The 18,214-nt window shown below is 39.2% G+C and overlaps 1 protein-coding gene across 3 annotated transcripts in view; it reads left to right on the top strand.

The window, feature by feature from the left end:
- itga5 (integrin, alpha 5 (fibronectin receptor, alpha polypeptide)) overlaps nucleotides 1-18,214 on the top strand; it is a 100,272-nt gene that overhangs the window by 40,358 nt on the left and 41,700 nt on the right. For all 3 annotated transcript variants that reach the window (XR_007441601.1, XR_007441602.1, XM_022677267.2), the window contains exons 4-16: nucleotides 565-688; nucleotides 2,198-2,259; nucleotides 2,366-2,411; nucleotides 2,744-2,872; nucleotides 4,400-4,444; nucleotides 4,886-4,929; nucleotides 5,075-5,128; nucleotides 7,102-7,154; nucleotides 9,924-10,132; nucleotides 11,017-11,217; nucleotides 11,694-11,739; nucleotides 13,074-13,187; nucleotides 17,550-17,605. Coding sequence is in view for 1 of the 3 variants with exons in the window: in XM_022677267.2 (XP_022532988.2) it covers nucleotides 565-688; nucleotides 2,198-2,259; nucleotides 2,366-2,411; nucleotides 2,744-2,872; nucleotides 4,400-4,444; nucleotides 4,886-4,929; nucleotides 5,075-5,128; nucleotides 7,102-7,154; nucleotides 9,924-10,132; nucleotides 11,017-11,217; nucleotides 11,694-11,739; nucleotides 13,074-13,187; nucleotides 17,550-17,605 (1,183 nt within the window). In the remaining 2 variants the exon portion in view is untranslated. The remainder of the gene's footprint in view (nucleotides 1-564; nucleotides 689-2,197; nucleotides 2,260-2,365; nucleotides 2,412-2,743; nucleotides 2,873-4,399; nucleotides 4,445-4,885; nucleotides 4,930-5,074; nucleotides 5,129-7,101; nucleotides 7,155-9,923; nucleotides 10,133-11,016; nucleotides 11,218-11,693; nucleotides 11,740-13,073; nucleotides 13,188-17,549; nucleotides 17,606-18,214) is intronic.

The raw sequence follows: 18,214 nt of genomic DNA, 5'->3' as shown, positions 1-18,214 counted from the left end.
TTTTTTTTACTCCAATATTGGACACACATTATAGAATGTTGCATTTAATAATTTTGGAGATATCTGGTGAAAATTCCTGTATTTTGAATATCCTATTACATATCATGAAACAACCAAATATAGCAGTAGTAATTGTTGCCTTCATCGTTCAGCCCTATTTAAAACTGTTAATATATATTGCTTTAACATTTATTTTGTTACAGTAGTATATACTTAAAATAAATAAATGTTTTTCAGTGTTTTTTCATATCACCAAGAATACTGTTATTTTATTATTTTGGCCCTATTGCCCAACCCTATCTGAACGATTTGCGAGTTTGGCTTAAGTTTGTTTAAGGGACAAGGTCCTGTATATACAATGTGTGTGGTATCAGAATCCCAGGTGTTATAGATTATAATTATTGTAATTATTATGGTTTCTATGTTACAGTTAGTTTACTCCAGATGTAGCACTGACCTCTCTCAGGATCTTTCCTAGGTTAAACTGTGTGTTCGTGTTTTGTTGCCATGGATCTAAACTCTCTGATCTCTGATGTCTTTTTTTTTTTTAATAACCGCCCCCAGGCTTGTGCTCCTCTTTACTCCTGGAGAACCAAGCAGGACACGCCTGAGGCAGATGTCACCGGCTCCTGCTATCTGTCTGTTAGAAACTTCACCAAGTTTGTGGAATATGCTCCCTGCCGCACAGGTAAATGACCTGCTACAATGTTATCTACCATCACCAGCAGATGATGGGCATGTCTCTCCAAACCATAACTCATCACTGATTGGTGGAAACTTCACACTAGACCTCGAGCAGTTTGGACTGTGTGTTTCTCCACTCTTCCTCCAGACTCTAGTTCAGGGGTGTCCAAACTTTTTTGTTGGGGGCCCGTTTTTCTGCGCTACAACTGCGCACCCTCTCCGCTTTTAGACTCTTTGGCCCGTTTTTCTGTGCTACAACTTCACCCTCTCCGCTTTTAGACACTCTGGCCCGATTTTCTGCGCTAGAAATGCGCACCCTCTCCGCTTTTAGACTCTTTGGCCCGTTTTTCTGCGCTACAACTGTGCACTCTCTCCGCTTTTAGACTCTTTGGCCCGTTTTTCTGCGCTACAACTGTGCACTCTCTCCGCTTTTAGACTCTTTGGCCCAATTTTCTGCGCTAGAAATGCGCACCCTCTCCGCTTTTAGACTCTTTGGCCCGATTTTCTGCGCTACAACTGTGCACTCTCTCCGCTTTTAGACTCTTTGGCCCGTTTTTCTGCGCTACAACTGTGCACTCTCTCCGCTTTTAGACTCTTTGGCCCGATTTTCTGCGCTAGAAATGCGCACCCTCTCCGCTTTTAGACTCTTTGGCCCGTTTTTCTGCGCTACAACTGCGCACCCTCTCCGCTTTTAGACTCTTTGGCCCGATTTTCTGCGCTAGAAATGCGCACCCTCTCCGCTTTTAGACTCTTTGGCCCATTTTTCTGCGCTACAACTGCGCACTCTCTCCGCTTTTAGACTCTTTGGCCCGTTTTTCTGTGCTAAAACTGTGCACCCTCTACACTTTTAGACTCTTTGCCTTGTTTCTGACGCCTAGTGTTCAAACTTTGAATCTCACATTATAAAAGCCTAGTTTGGACCCCCCTGCTCTAGTTCCTTAATTTCCAAATGAAATGTAAAAATGACTGATGATCAGTGATGGTTTGGAGAGACATGTCATCTGCTGGTGTTGATCCACTGTGTTTTATTATTAAGTCCAAAGTCAGTGCAGTTTTGTTTTCCTGGAAAATCTTACAGCACTTCATGCTTCCCTCTGCTACTGACAACTTTTATGGAGATGCGGATTTCATTTTCCAGCAGTATTCGGCACACACTGTATAATATTCAAATTTTCTGAGACACTAAACTCACTGTTTAACATGAGAATGAAGCACACCACTGCTTTTCTGAAAAAAAATTCTCTACCAGTTTGATATGTCAGAAGCCATCATTCCTATTTCATAAATCTGAAGTCAAATCCAAGATGGCGGCATTCAAGATGCTTGTCATATTAATGATCTCCCCCAATGATCTCTGTCGGCCAAGCCTTTTTTTTTTTTTTTTTTCATTTTGTCTGGGTGTTTCCTTACTTTGAATACACCCTGTATTTTTTTTGTTGGTTTTATTTGATCTTTATTGTTATTTTTAAGATGATTTTATATTTTAGTAAGTAATGTAACGTATGTGTTCCAGAGTTTCATGGAGAAAAGGGCCAAGGTTACTGTCAAGGTGGATTCAGTGCAGATTTCACTAAGGTCAGTGTTTTATATTTATTTATATATTTTTTAACCATTCATGTCAACATATATTTTTAATACATTTTAAATTTAATTGCTTTTTTGTTGTTTAATTTTGATCTAGGATGGGAAGGTAGTACTTGGTGGACCTGGCAGCTATTTTTGGCAAGGTATGAAACAAATGCATAGTAATTATTATAAGTAAAAAGTCACTAAACTGAATTGCCAGTCTTTGGAATATATATATACACTTAATTACAAGTGTATAATAACTAAAAAATATGTAATTTTTATCTGTACTGTAAAATAAAACCTAAAAAACTATTATTGATTCTCCAATGTGATTCAGTTCGAGACTGAAATCTAAGCGTGCCAGTATTGCACGTTAATGGCACTCTCACCAAAGCTTAAATACTACTTCGCTACATAAGCACACATGCTTATGATATTATAAAGTATTATAAAGACAATAACTTTAAATATTTAATTTATTTTTTCTCAGGACAACTGATTTCTGCTGTGAAGGAGGAAATCGTCAAGGCCTATTACCCAGGGTTCTTCCTCACGTCAGTGATGGGTCAGTTTCAGACCAAGCAAAAGAAAGAGATCGTCTTTGACGACACTTACATGGGTAAGAATAATTGGTACTCTTGTTTTTGTTGGTCATAAATTAGTCATTGTCTTTCTAAATGGGTACAGTAGGTGACGCTCTCTCCCCATCACTCTAAATGTAATGTGGATCATCACAAGCATCTGTGAGCTGATGTATCAGAGCTGGGTTCCTGTGCTTTTTTCTGAGTGCGCTGTGATGCTACCCAGTAGTGATGCTTTAGCATTTTTCTAGCCCCACCCAGAACTGATTACTGCCATATCTGTTTTCAATCAAGAGATGACGTAAATAGGACCTGCCTGACAAAACGAAGTAGACCAAAAGATACTCAAAAGCCTGGCATCATGCCAATAGTCCAAAGAAAATCAGGAACAAATTAAAAAAGGTTATAAAGCCATTTCAAGTTTTGGGACTCCAGCGAACCACGATAAGAGACATTTTCCACAAATGGCAAAAACGTGGAACAGTGGTGAACCTTCTAAGGAATGGCCGACAAACCAAAGTAACCCCAAGAGCACAGCGACGACTCATCCAAGAGGTCACAAAACTACATTCAAGGAACTGCAGGTCTCATTTGCCTTAGTTAAATTCAGTGTTCATGCCTCCACCATCAGAAAGAGACTTCACAAAAATGGGCAATTTTGCCATATAACATATTGATGATCCCTAAGACCTTTGGGAAAAATACTTTGTGGACTGACGAGACCAAAGTTTTTTTGTAAGGAATATGTACCATTACAGTAATAAACTAAAGTAACAACGCATTTAAGAAAAAGAACATCATACCTCATGCAGTAAAACATGGTGGTGGTAGTGTGATGGTCTGTTGTGTTTTGCTGCTTAAGGACCTTAAAAACATGCTGTGATAATTGGAACCATAAATTCCATTGTCTACCAAAAAGTCCTGAAGGAGAATATCCAGCTATCTGTTCGTACCTCAATCTTGAGCGGTATACAGATGACCAGAAATGCAAAAGTTTCTCAAACAGTGGTGATGCTGTTCCTCAGAAAAAAATAAATAATAATTGCTAGTTCAAATCCTGGCCATGCAGCTTGCCATCAGCTACCGGAGCCCTGAGAGAGCACAATTGGCCTTGCTCTCTCTCTGGGTGGGAACAGTAGATGGCGCTCTTTCTCCTCATCACTCCAAAGGGTGATGTCGATCATCACAAGGCTGCATCTGTGAGCTGAGGTATGAGAACCGAGTCGCTGCGCTTTCCTCTGAGTAGCATTGGATGTTGCTGCATCACTAGCATTTCGACTTCACATGTGTCGGAGGAGTGTGCTAGTCTTCACCTTCATTGTGGACATACAGTTGATTAGCATCTGAATGGGTGGGACAAAATTGACCGAGAGAAAGGGGAGAAAATAAATGTTTTGACTTGAATTCTCAGGTTTTAAACATTTTAAATAACTAAATAAACGTAAATAGCTTTTTACTTTTCTTATCTGAGGTGGAAAAGGATGAGAAGCCCTGTATTAGACAGTGGATGATTCCATTTCCTCTAAGAGTAACTCTTTATCTTGTCCTGTCTTGTGTTTTTTTAGGTTATTCTGTGGCAGTGGGAGAGTTCAGCGGAGATAATGAGGAAGGTAAGAGATGATGTAATCGCCGAAATCCTTCACCAGCAGGGGTGATGATAGTTTATATTAAATATTAAATGAAATGTGTGCAGCTCTGTTTAGATTACGGTTCCGCTAATAGTGATGAAACGCATCGTTTTCCATACGAACGCCATCAAATATTCAAGTGATGCAATGTTTAGACAACCTCTCATAGGAAGTGTAGTGATTACACAAACTCCACAACTCTATTTCGCTTAAGCAAATAGAAAAATAGAGCCCGAAGAGCGTCTCAGCGTCTCCCTGCCAGGATTCTCCAAGTTCCTGAGAGTCACAGACATCTCCATGTTTCCACTACTAAATCTTTTATGATTCGCTCTCTCTCTCTTTAGGTTTTAATGATTCTTTCTCTCTCTCTCTCTCTCTCGTTTTTTTTCCTCCCTCTTCTCCTCTCTGCTCTCTGTCTCTCAGACTTTGTGACAGGAGTTCCCAGAGGAGTGCGTCTCCATGGCCAGGTAAAAGGAAATTGGATTTTGTTTTAAATTAAATAGATTATTCACTTAATTCACTTTCTAGGAAAATAATTATATATATATATATATATATATATATATATATATATATATATATATGAGAATTAAGTGTTGATTTTCTCCTCAGGTGTCTATTCTGAATGGCTCTTTGGAGACCTTGAAAACCTTCACTGGTGAGCAGGTAAGTCATACAGCACAGTCACAACTACTGTCTTGTTATTTGTATGACTAAATATTGATTTATAAATATCAATATGATGATGTATGTCATTTTTAATTACAAATTATTGCATAATATGAAGTTCTGGTTATAATAAAATATTAAATATTAATTATTTTAATGCAATTTATTCTAAAAGTTTGTAGTCTCCGCCTACCGAGGGCTGAGACACTCAGCCCACCAAAAATTGATTCTCTCAGTGACTGTCTCCCTGTGCTGGTCTCCCTGTGCCAGTATCTCTGAGTCTGTCGTTAAGCTTGTCTCTTTGTTCCTGTTTCTCTGTGTCTGTCTTTGTGCCTCTGTGTTCGTCTTTTTAGGCCTGTCTGTCTCCCTAGGCCTGCCTCTCTCTGTGCCTTTCTTTCTGTGTCTCTCTGTGTCTGTTTCTCTCTGTGTCTGTGCCTCAGTGCCTGTCTGTCTCTTTTTTGTGCCTCTGTGTCTGTGCTTCTCTGTGTGCCTTTCTCTCTGTGTGCCTGTCTCTCTGTGTGTGCCTGTCTCTCTGTGCCTGTCTGTCTCCCTTTCTCTGTCTTTGTGTCTCTCTGTGTGACTCTGTCTCTCTGTGTCTGTTTCTCTGCCTGTCTCTCTGTGTCTTTCTCTGTCTCCCTGTGCCTGTCTGCCTGTGCCAGTATCTCTGTTTGTCTGTCTCTCTCTGAGCCTGTCTCTCTGTGCCTGTCTGTCTCTCTTTCTCTGTCTTTGTGTCTCTCTCTCTGACTCTGTGTCTCTCTGTTTTTGTGTCTCTCGGTGCCTGTCTTCGGTGTCAGTCACTGTGCCTGTCTCCCTGTGCCTGTCTCCCTGTGCCAGTATTTCTAAATCTGTGTCTCTCTCTCTCTCTGTCTGTTTGTCTGTGTCTCTCTCTGTGTCTGTATCTCTCTGTCTGGCTCTCTCTATGTCTGTATCTCTCTATGTCTGTATCTCTTTGTGTGTGTGTCTCTCTCTCTGTGTCTCTCTCTCTGTGTCTCTCTCTCTGTGTCTCTCTCTCTCTGTCTCTCTCTCTCTGTCTCTCTCTCTGTGTCTATCTCTCTGTCTGTCTTTCTCTCTCTGTCTGTCTCTCTCTCTGTCTGTCTCTCTCTCTCTCTCTCTCTGTCTCAAAGAAAGGGTGGAAAGCAGCGAAGAGATTTAATCCATATTTTAAAATAAATAAAGTAATCTAATCTAAGTAACTCAACAGTAGCGATGTTGTTTACACTACTAGTAAGAGCTAATGCATCACCAGGCTCTTTAAACAGAATGAATTACAGCTGAACGTTGGGGCCAAAATGGGTACAGTGTTTAATGATTGCTGTAAAGTTTCCAGATTAATCGATCATGTGCTAATGTTAACAGCATTGTTTTATTTACATTTTAACCACTATACATTTATAATAGAAAAAAAGTTAGAAAAAGATATTTGAGAGTTGTATACAGATTTTGCCCTGGAAAAAGAACTGCTGTAAGAAATACTAAAGCCCAGTACTACCATAGCAGCACACTGATGATTCAAGCAAAATAATTTCCTATAAAAGTCTGCATTAATGATGCTGTAGTGCCCTGTGGTGAGCAGTAAAGCCTGATTATATAGGCAAGAGCTTAAAGGCAATTTTCAGAAATGAGCAGTCTGCTTTTTAAAAAAAAAAAAAAAAAAAAAAAAAAAAAAAGGAACGTTTGTGAAGTCTTTAATGTCTCTGATTGCCTCAGCTGAGTAAATACAGCTTGATATACATTCACCAGTCAGTCGTGCTCAAAGCGTACTGTACATACAGTACAATACAGCAACAATCATTTGAGTTAGTGCCATCTAATTATATTATTATTATTAATTATCTACATATTTAAAGTTTGAGTTAAGAAAAAAAAAACACTCCAGAGGTTTTTGGGACGTGACCATTCTTTCGTAATGGCTGTGAATAGTTTGTGGTGTGTAAATGTGTGATTTAACACGTACACAAACATTTTTTCAGATGGGCTCCTACTTCGGCTATGCTGTAGCTACTACAGATATCAACAATGACGGGTTAGTGACCAGAACTCATTTCTATAGCTTTTTCTTTTTTTTTTTTTTTAAGCATTACTGTTGCCATTGTTCAAACATTTAAAAGAAATCATTTTTTAATAATGTGACACAAATCATGTTAAAAACTCCATATCATGATATCACGATGTTCTTTAAAGCAGTCTATTGTGGATTTGTTTTGCTATTTAATGTGTTTAATTTTAATTGTTTGTGTGCAGTTTATACACATTCACTAAATGTAATAAGTTTTAATTTCATGACACTTTTTATTTACTTTTATATTTTTTATTTTTATTTTATTTTATTATTTCATGCAGAATCAGGGTCTTTGTAAGTACATTTTACAAAACAGTAAAAACAGACATTTATGGTTTCTACTATATGCATTCATACTAAATATTTTTACATATTTTGTTGCAGTAATATATTCTTAAAATGTATTTTGTCATATCGCCTAGAATATCGAATTTCGCAAAAAATATCCTGAGATATTGTGATATTATTTTAGGGCCATATTGCCCTGACCCCTATTGCAGATACTCTATATAGGCAAGTGTTTTGGACACAGCCCTAAATAATCACAATGAGTATCATTCTTTGTTTAAGCTTGATTACAGTACATTGTACATTTAGGAAGGTTTAGGAATTGTAAAAAAAAAAAAATGTATACAGAACTATGAAGTAAAACGTATGAATTAACTAAATATCATAATAATCAGTGAATAATCAATGTCTGTTATATCAAGTCTAAAGTCAGTGCAGTTCTGTTTTCCCGGAAAATCTTACAGCACTTCATGCTGAACCTCTGCTACTGACAACTTATATGGAGATGCAAATTTCATTTTCCAGCAGGACTTGGCGCACTGCCCACACTGGCAAAAGTACCAATTGGTCCAATTACCAATTATTTACCGTATTTTTCGGACTATAAGGCGCACCGTATTATAAGACGCACTATCAAAGAACGCCTATTTTCTGCTATTTTTCCATACATAGGGCGCATCGCATTATAAGGCGCGTTAAGTGACACTAGAAAGGGTGCCTATATCAAAGTGAACAGGGGTGGCGCCATGTTTCCCTTCCCCCACCGGGGGTGGTCGCTTGCCGGTGGAGCGTCTCAGTATATATAAATCTAGCTCTTTCAAAGTCAAACGAGTGCTGGATATTAATCTACACAGATTCCTCTCCTGAAAACTGTTTATTTGGGTGAGTAACGTGCTTCAGTTTATTTATAGTAAGCTTAGATTTCCAGATGTCCACTAAGGCTTGCTGCACCAGCGTTAGCATAGCTATCCGCTAGCACGCTAGCTAGTCACCTAAACTAGTAAAGTTAACCCAAACTTAAACGACAGCGTTACACTGAGTAATCCTGCGTGTTCTGGTAAGACAGTGAGATATTAGCTAGCGATTCGTCCCCCGTAGCTTGTTTTAACACTGTAAACAAGCAGATTACAGGCTGATAAAACTCACCTCTGAGAGAGTTAGCGCTTAGCATCTAGCTAATGCTAGCCAGGCAAAGCAGCACAGACTTACAGGCCGATAACTCACCTCTGAACGGTGAACGCTTAGCGATTAGCATCTAACTCTAATAATACTGCTCCAGCAGTATTAAAAGTGCTAAATTTAGAAAATACTGATCTCTGAACAGTGAAAAAGCTAGCTAGCTAAGCGGTTAGCATCTAGCTAATGCTATTGCTGCTCTGCACGGAGTGTGTGTTTACTGCTCCTTACACTTGACGGGTAAAATTTAGATAATACTGATCTCTGAACAGTGAATAAGCTAGCTAATGCTATTTGCTGCTCCAGCCTCGGAGCTGCACGGCTCTGGACTCTGTATAGCACTGAAACTCTGTATAACGCTGCACGGAGTGTGTGTTTACTGCTCCTTACAACCTGACGAGTAAAATTTAGATAATACTGATCTCAGTGAATAAGCTAGCTAGCTTAGCGGTTAGCATCTAGCTAATGCTATTGCTGCTCAGCCTCGGAGCTGCACGGCTCTGGACTCTGTATAGCACTGAAACTCTCTATAACGCTGCACGGAGTGTGTGTTTACTGCTCCTTACAACCTGACGAGTAAAATCCATACAAAAGGCGCACCGTATTATAAGACGCACTGTCAATTTTTGTGAAAATTAAAAGTTTTTAAGTGCGCCTTATAGTCCGAAAAATACGGTAATATTCAATTTTTTTGAGACGCTGATTTTGGCGTTTTCATTGGCTGTAAGCCATAATAATCAACAATAAAATAAATAAACGCTTAAAATAGGTCACTCTGTTTGTAGTTCATGTGTATATCAGGTATTTTATTGAGTCCAATTGCCACTTGTGCATAAAATCAATCAGCTAACCATGCATCGGCTGCTGGAGTTTTTGAACACCTCTGTCAGTGGTGAGTGATTAAATACAGTGTTTAAAAACTCCAGCAGCACTGCTGCAGTATCTGATTCACTCACTGTACCACCAGCACAACACACACTAACACCTCATACACCACCACCATGCTAATCAGTGCTAATCACTGCAGTGCTAAACAACGAATGACCCACAACCCAAATATTAATAATAATAATTTTGTCCTGAGTATTGAAGAACACGGTGAAAGGAGGATAATAATAATAAAGTATATAGAGAAACAGATACAAGACTACAGTTTGTAATTAGTTCTATATGATCAGTGGATCTGATAAGATGAACAGGAAGTGCAGAAGAAACAATAAATGCAGAGATCATTTATCATTTTATGTTCTGTGCTCTTCTTCTTCCCAGGCTGATGGATCTGTTGGTTGGAGCGCCCATGTTCATGGTACGTGATTCGGACGGTAGATTGGAGGAGCTGGGCCGTGTGTACGTGTACCTGCAGACCGGCCCGCTCACACTCATACCGCAGCTACCTCACCTCACCGGCACTCAGACGTTTGGCCGCTTTGGGAGCTCCATAGCGCCGCTTGGAGATCTCAACCAGGATGGCTTTAATGGTGAGGAGACACACTAGAGACTAGGGGTGTGACGAGACACTAGTATCATGAATTGAGAAGAGACACAAAACTGGGTTCACGAGAACGAGACGAGAAGAGATTTAAAAATAACATTTTAAATAAAATGTCAAAAATGAAAAATGGCTTGAAAACTAGAGTTTTATTTGACAAAATCACATAACGCAAACTTAACAGACTGGTTTCTCTCACACATTGATTCTATACGAAATAGAACTAAGAATAAGAATAAAAAATAAAAATACAACTTTTCCAGCTCTTATATAGTGCAAACAATAAGCACAAACCACAACCAGTCATATTAAGACTATGTTTTTTGTTTTTGTCTCCTAAATCTCTTGTAATTTAACTATGCATAACCATAACCAGTCATATTAAGACTATGCTTGAAGTGCAAACAGAGACAGAACATGTTTTTAAATACAGTACAGAGCTAAGGGATTAGTACAACTGCCTATGAAACAGTCACGTGTAGGATTTATGTACAGTATTTATATATGGTTTGTGTCTTGTTGGTCACTCTGTTAGCGTTTATTGTTTCCACTGGAGCCAAAATGCAGCCAGACTTACTTAAACTTAAAAGTAGCAGAAGCATCTTCTATACAAATACCTGAATTTTCCTCTTCTGCTGAGAGCTGCTCTCACTGCTCAGCCATCATACTCTATCGCTTTCGCTACTGGGTTGCCAGATCCCTCTTAAAAAGTCCACACTTAAGTGTTTTTTTTTTGCCCCGCGAGACAGGTTTAAGCCTAACGAGAAATATCACGAGATCTCGTCACACCCCTACTAGAGACTTATGCATATTTATTTATTCTGCTCTTGTTATTGTTGTATTAATTATACGCTTGATCTTTTAATCCGTCAGACGTGGCCATCAGCAGTCCGTTCAGTGGGAAAGATGAGCAGGGGCAGGTCTTTATCTATAACGGCTATGCTGAAGGACTCAGGGACAAACCCTCTCAGGTTCTTGCTGGACAGTGGGCGTCAAATGCCCCTCCCGCCCCACCTGCTAGCTTTGGCTTTGCCCTGCGAGGAGGCAAAGATCTGGACCAGAATGGCTACCCTGGTGAGAACTACCTGGCTTCACTTTTAAAAAAAAATCTCTTTAATGTGTTTAGTTTTTATTTATTTATCTGTAGTTAATTTTTTTTTACTTCTATTACCTTTTTTCACTTATCATTTTATGATTCCTACTCTTAAATTATTATTTTTACCTTATTTGTTTTATATCTCAATATTTTTAAAATTATTGTCCTTTTTTAAAATAATGCTTATACCTTATTAAAATGCTGTTTTTTATTTTTTTTATTACTTATTTTATTTAAAAAAAAAAAAAAAGGTGTTGTTGTTGCTGCCAATCCCTTCCCTATGTAATTGCTCGGCTGCATTGTGAATGAGGGCCACCATCAATGTACTCCGAGTTTAAATAAAGGCTGATTGATTGATCGATTGATTGATTGATTGATAAAATGTGTCATTATTTGCACTGATGTAGAGCATTGTGGCGTCACACTGTCGTCTCTTTCTCATGTTTCCCTTCAGACCTCATTGTGGGAGCGTTTGGAGTTGATAAGGCAGTTCTGTACAGGTAAGTCTGTGTTCATTTTAAATAGTAAATTGTGTATAATCTTAAAAAAAAAAAAAAAAGAAATTTTATGTGACACACTGCTGTCCCATGACTTTTGCATTCACAAATACACTTATATAGGACAAAAAAAGTGTTGTAGTATCCTGTGGAATGGGACCACATGATATACTACTAGTGCAGCTCAACAAATCCTCACAGAATATCATTGAAAAGTTACTTTATTTCAGTAAATTAGTCAAAAATGTGAAACTCCTTAAACTCTGTATTTTTTCGCACTGTACACTGCACTATCAATAAACGTCTATTTCCTGGTCTATTTTTTTTTAATACCTAAGGCGCATTTTATGCGACACTAGTAAGGCACAGGGGTGTCGCCATATTTTCCTTCTAAATCAGCAGGTCATTCAGGTAATTCACCTGGGCTTATCAGCAGGTTACAGTCCAATAATGCTCTGAACTCTGAACGGCCGAAAAGCTAGCAGTGCGGTTAGCGGGAAATGCTAATGCTGCTCCAGCAGTGCTAGCCAGAGTTAGAAGCAAGCTAGAGTCCTTATATATACTCTCCTCTAAATGGCAAAAAAGCTAGAATAGCATAGCATGGTTAGTGGGAAATGCTAATGCTGCTCCAGTAGTGCTACTCAGAGTTAGCAGCAGGCTATAGGCTGATTATTCTCACCTCTGAACATCCAAAGAGCTAGCACTTAGCGCGGTTAGCGGGAAATGCTAATGCTGCTCCAGCAGTGCTACTCAGAGTTAGCAGCAGGCTCCAGGCTGATTATTCTCACCTCTGAATGCCCAAAGAGGGCAGGGTTAGTGGCTAATGTTGATACTGCTGAAGAACTAACCTGAAACTCCTGTATTAATACCTGACTGGTAAACATAAGACGCACTGTCAATTTTTGGGAAAATTAAAGGATTTCAAGGGCGCCTTATAGCGTTTATTTCTTTTATTGTTGATTATTATGGCTTATAAAACCCAATAAAACCCAAAAAATCTGTGTCTTACAAATTTTTTATATTATTTAAGTCCAATTGGTACGTTTGGCAGTGTGGGCAGTGTGCCAAATCCTGCTGGAAAATGAAATCCTCATCTCCATAAAGTTGTCCGCAGAGGGAATCATGAGGTGCTGTAAGATTTTGTGGGAAAACAAAAACTCTGCACTGACTTTCGACTTGATAATAAAACACAGTGGATCAACACCAGCAGATGACATAATAATGGAAAACCCCTGAATTCAGAGTGTGTACTCTATATTGTAGAAAAAAAAAATATTGCAATATTGGGCAGACCAATTTTGATGCATCTTTTCATGTTTTTTTTTTTCTCTTCTCAGATCTCGTCCCATAGTCAACACCAGTGCTACTTTAAGTGTGTATCCAACCATGATAAACCCCGAAGAGAGGGCGTGTGCCATTAGCAGTGGGAACCAGACCATACACGTCTCCTGGTATGTCTCCTGATCACTGTTTTACAGAATTTAATGCAAAAATGTTATAATTCTATTATTTCAGTTACCTCAGCTACAGTGCTATGTGTGTTTGTATGTCGTGTGTTTGTTGAAATCTGCTGTGTTAGCTTCTGCTCCTATTCTAACCACAGCAATACACAAAAACAATATTAATATGTTTAATAAGTTGTGTAATGTAACACATTGGCCAACAATTCACACAGGGCTTAAAGCAGGGCTGTCATGAATTCGGCCTGGCCAGTAAATTTAGAACCTATTTTTTGAATGGTAACTGCTTAATTGAGTTTAACAGGTAATTCTAAGAAGTCCCCTATCCCTATCCTGCACTGACCCTAGTCTGTAGAGCTGCTGCTGGTTTTATTACAATGTAAAAACTGATATTAATATTATTTTTTTTTATTATTTGATCACACTACCTTTTTTTTTTTTGATTAAAAATATATTGTGATATTTTTGGCTATATCGTCTAGCACTAACGAGAAGCAAAGCAGAAATCAGTTTATTGTCTGACCCGTAAAGTTAAAAATATATGTATATATATATGTGTGTATATATATATATATATATATATATAAAATGTGTATATATGTGTGTATATATATATATATATATAAAATACTACCCAAGTTCATGTAAATGTGTTGATTGGATTATTGATGCCCCCTTATCACTAGACTTAATGTAATCTGGCCTGTTACCTAAATTAAAATCCAGGTAAACTTTTAGAGGCACTGATTGGTGGAACAGGCCACATTTTAGAATGAGGGCAGCACACAGGACAGCAGAGTAATGGAGGCTGTCAGCATTAACTTTCAGCATGACTTTCACATAAAGCTCGCTCTCAGAGGGCAGGGCAGAGAGACAGGACTCTGGTGAAAAGCATGAAATGGCAGTTTTCCACTTCCAGCATGCATGTTTGGAAATGTGCATCCTGCGCTCCACTCGTCTGCTGAGGGAGAGGGGGAGGAAAGGAGGAGGAGGAGGAGGAGGAGGAGGAGGTGTTTGGCTGCGTTTGCTTCGGCGAGGTCGAGGCTGTGCTCAGATTTCTGCTGCTCTGATTCATACAGGAGAAACCGTGTATACACATCCTGATTACAGCCTGTTGCCTGGCAATGTGGAGAGAAGGGTGGGGAGAGGGAGAGAGACAGAGCGAGAAGTCGGGGAGATTGAAAGACAAAGGGAGAGAGAGGGAGAGGGAGATAAAGCAAGTTATAAAGAGAGAGAGAGAGAAAGCAAGAGTTGGAGAGAAAAAGCAAGAATTAGAGAGAGATGGATCACAGAGAGAGACAAAAAGAAACAAGACGAGAGAAAGACGGAGAGATAAATTGAGTTAGGGAGCAATATAGAAGATATAGAAAGTGAAAAAGAACGAGAGATAGATCACAGAGAGAGAGAAACAGAGATGGTGAAAGACAGACAGATATTGAGAAAGATTGCAAGAGTTGGAGAGATAGTGAGAGAGATGCTGAAAAGGAGTGAGAGATAGATCACAGAGAGTGAGAAAGAGAAAAGAGAGATGGTGAAAGAGTGACAGTGAGAGAGAAAGATTACGAGAGGGAGAGAGAGAGAAAGAGAAAGAGAGAAAGACACAGCAAAAGTTGGAGAGAGACGATGAAATAGAACCAGAGATAGATGAGAGAGAGAGAGAGAGAGAGAGAGGGAGACACAGATGGTGAGAGAGAGACACAGCAAGAGAGAGAGACAGTGAAAAAGAGCGAGAGATGGATCACAGAGAAGGAAATAGAGACAGATAGTGAGAGAGAGACAATGAAAAGGAGCGAGAGATAGATCAGAGAAGGAGAGGGATAGAGAGAGATGGAGAAAGAGTGACAGAGTGAAAAAAAGAACGATTCCAAGAGTTAGAGAAAGAGAGAGACGGTGAAAGAGAAAGACACAGCAAGAGAAAGAGCGAGACAATGAAAAAGAACGAGAGACAGATCAGAGAGAGAGAGAGAGAGAGATAGTGAAAGAGAGATGCTGAAAGACAGAGACAGATAGTGAGAAAGATTGCTAGAGTTAGCAAGAGACAGATAGTGAGAGAGAGACACTGCAGAAGTGAGAGAGACATGAAAAGGAGCGAGAGATAGATAACAGAGAAGAAGAGAGCTAGATAGAGAGATAGATAGAGAGACAGAGAGAGAGATAGTGAAAAAGAGATGGTGAAAGAGTGACAGATAGTAAGGGAGAAAGATTCCAGGAGTTAGCGAGAGGGAGACAGATAGTGAGAGAGAAAGACACAACAAGAGTTAGAGGGACACGATGAAAAAGACCAAGAGAAAGATCACAGAGAAGGAGAGAGAGAGACAGATAGATAATGAGAGTTAGAGAGAGAGACAGATGTTAGAGAGAAAGACAGCAAGAGTTAGAGAGAGACAATGAAAAAGAGCGAGAGATAGATCACAGAGAAGGAAAGAGAGACAGTGAGAGACAGATAGTGAGAGAGAAAGACAGCAAGAGTGGGAGAGAGAGAGAGAGAGAGAGAGATGGGGGAGAGAGAGAGAGGGAGAGAGATGGGTTAGAGAGAGAGAGGGAGAGGGAGAGAGAGAGGAGGGCTGGCTTTGAATGGGAGATTGTTTAGTAGTTGAACACAGCTGGGAAACATCAGAACGCACTGCCGTGCACATGCGTGTGAGAGCGAGCACACACACACACACACACACACACACACACACACACACACACACACACACACACACACACACACACACACGATGCAGAGCACACACTCGGCTTTAGGAGCTCACATGGGAGCAGGCAGCTGGGTTTACTGCAGTGCAGGTCTGGAGCTGTCTGAATTGTGCTGGGTCATATGTTTTATAAAGTTTTTTTTTTTCACTTTTTATTCTCCTCTTTTTCCTTTTTGCTTTCCCTGCTGTTTTTGGGCCTCACTTTTTCTGCTCCTCCCTTCTATTGGTTTTTTTTTGTTTGTTTGTTTTACTCTTTGTGATTCCCTTTCTAACTCGGGTTATTTTTACAGTACACTGAATCACTGAAAAAAAATTAAAATTTACCTTTTTTATGAATGGAGACGTACTGTACGCTGTACTAGTGTATCTCAAAAAATTAGAATATCATTGAAAAGTTGCTTTATTTCAGTAATTCAGTTTAAAAATGTAAAACTCATATATTATATAGATGTATTACAAACAGAGTGATCTATTTTAAGCGTTTATTTATTTTATTCTTCATGATTATGGCTTATAACCAATAAAATAAAAACCCCAAACAATCTGAAAATTATATATTATAGAAAGAAATATTATATAAGACCAATTAGTACGTTTGGCAGTGTGGGCCAGAAACCCAGGGACGCTTTATGTACAAGCGCTGCCACTATGATTGGTATTGGAAGATCGCAGGTTCGAATCCTGGTCATGCAGCTTGCCATCAGCTTGAGTTGAGCCCCTTAAGCCCCTTCTGCTCCCCAAGGGGCCATAGCAAAGTCTGCTTACGACTCCAGGCATTATTTAACAGTGGCAATGGACTGGAGTTTACCTGCAAAACATTAGTACCACTTATAAAACATGACCAAATAGATAGACTCAAGAAATCCAGTAAACTGTTGGTTTGTAGGGAATTTCTCCTCACATGTAATCGGAGTAGTCTCTGAATAGTCTAGACCTGCCTTTAATAGTCATCGTATTGTTATCTTTTCAACACCCCCCCCCCTCCCCCTCACACTCTATATGCTGCTGTGGTGGTGCTGACTAAGTGTTTGTGTGGCATCCTTTGCAATTTAGTCACTGCGAGAGACAAAAATATATCATTTAACTTACATGTTGCACCAGTAAGAGCACCAGTACATTATTGCACCAGTAAGAGCAGTAAAAGTGTGAGGGTTCAATTATCAGGGTAAGAGCACTGAACACAGTTTTGCTCTAAATATTGCAATGCACACCATGACATTATGGGTGACACACCAGAGTTCAGAAGAGGACAAATTGTTGGTGCACGTCTTGCTGGCGCTTCTGTGACCAAGACAGCAAGTCTTTGTGATGCATCAAGAGCCACGGTATCCAGGGTAATGTCAGCATACCTCCAAGAAGAACGAACCACATCCAACAGGATTAACTGTGGACGCTGTAAGAAGAAGCTGTCTAAAAAAGGGATGTTCGGGTGCTAACCTGGATTGTATCCAAAAAAATATAAAACCACGGCTATAAATAATAAATTAGTGTGGTCTAAAACCAGGTGTTTTAGATTCATTGTCCATCATATGTCCCTGAATATAAACATTGTGCGCAGTAACATAAGAAGAACAGTCTTTGGACAGCTACTGAATTATTGCCATGCATACGCTTCTCTCATCATGTCGCTATATATCTGTTTTACTTTCTGCAGCGTCAACTTGAGCTTCTGCCTCTCAGCCAATGGGAAGCACCTTCCAGAGACTCTAGGTGAGCCAGTTCTCCACATCTGCCTCTTATTATACACCCAAAAGCACTCAGAAAGCAGAGCTTCACTAAGGTAGTTCAGAATAAATCTCTCTAGTTATCACCTTCAAAAGATTTTCCTCCCCGTTTCTTCGCTTTCCGCTGAGCCGTTTACGACACAGATAGAAACCCAGCCTCTGAACTGTATTGGTATCTGTAGCCCCGGTGTCACGACCCTTTATCCCCTTTTTATTAGTTTCTTTTTCATCCGTATCCGTGTGCCTTTAGTTCTTTCTTTCCTACACGACCTTTACAGTGTAATTATTCTGTAATTACTTCACTCCTGTGCCAGTAGAATATACCCAACACTGCCACATGTTCCACTGTGAGAGGTTTCCCAAGTCTATGGTCTGAGAATTCACTCTTATATACAGATATTATGATTTTATTAGGATAAACAGTGGGGCTGTGAATTGATATATATATATATATATATATATATATATATATATATATATATATATATATATATATATATATATATATATATATATATATATATATACATTAAATAATAACTTGATAATACATTATGATCAATTTAGCTTGTTCAACCAACTTTATATTTTAAAC

The sequence above is a fragment of the Astyanax mexicanus genome, chromosome 13, assembly GCF_023375975.1.
Source record: "Astyanax mexicanus isolate ESR-SI-001 chromosome 13, AstMex3_surface, whole genome shotgun sequence".
Classification (NCBI taxonomy): domain Eukaryota; kingdom Metazoa; phylum Chordata; class Actinopteri; order Characiformes; family Acestrorhamphidae; genus Astyanax; species Astyanax mexicanus.
This window is presented reverse-complemented; position numbering and strand designations above follow the sequence as displayed.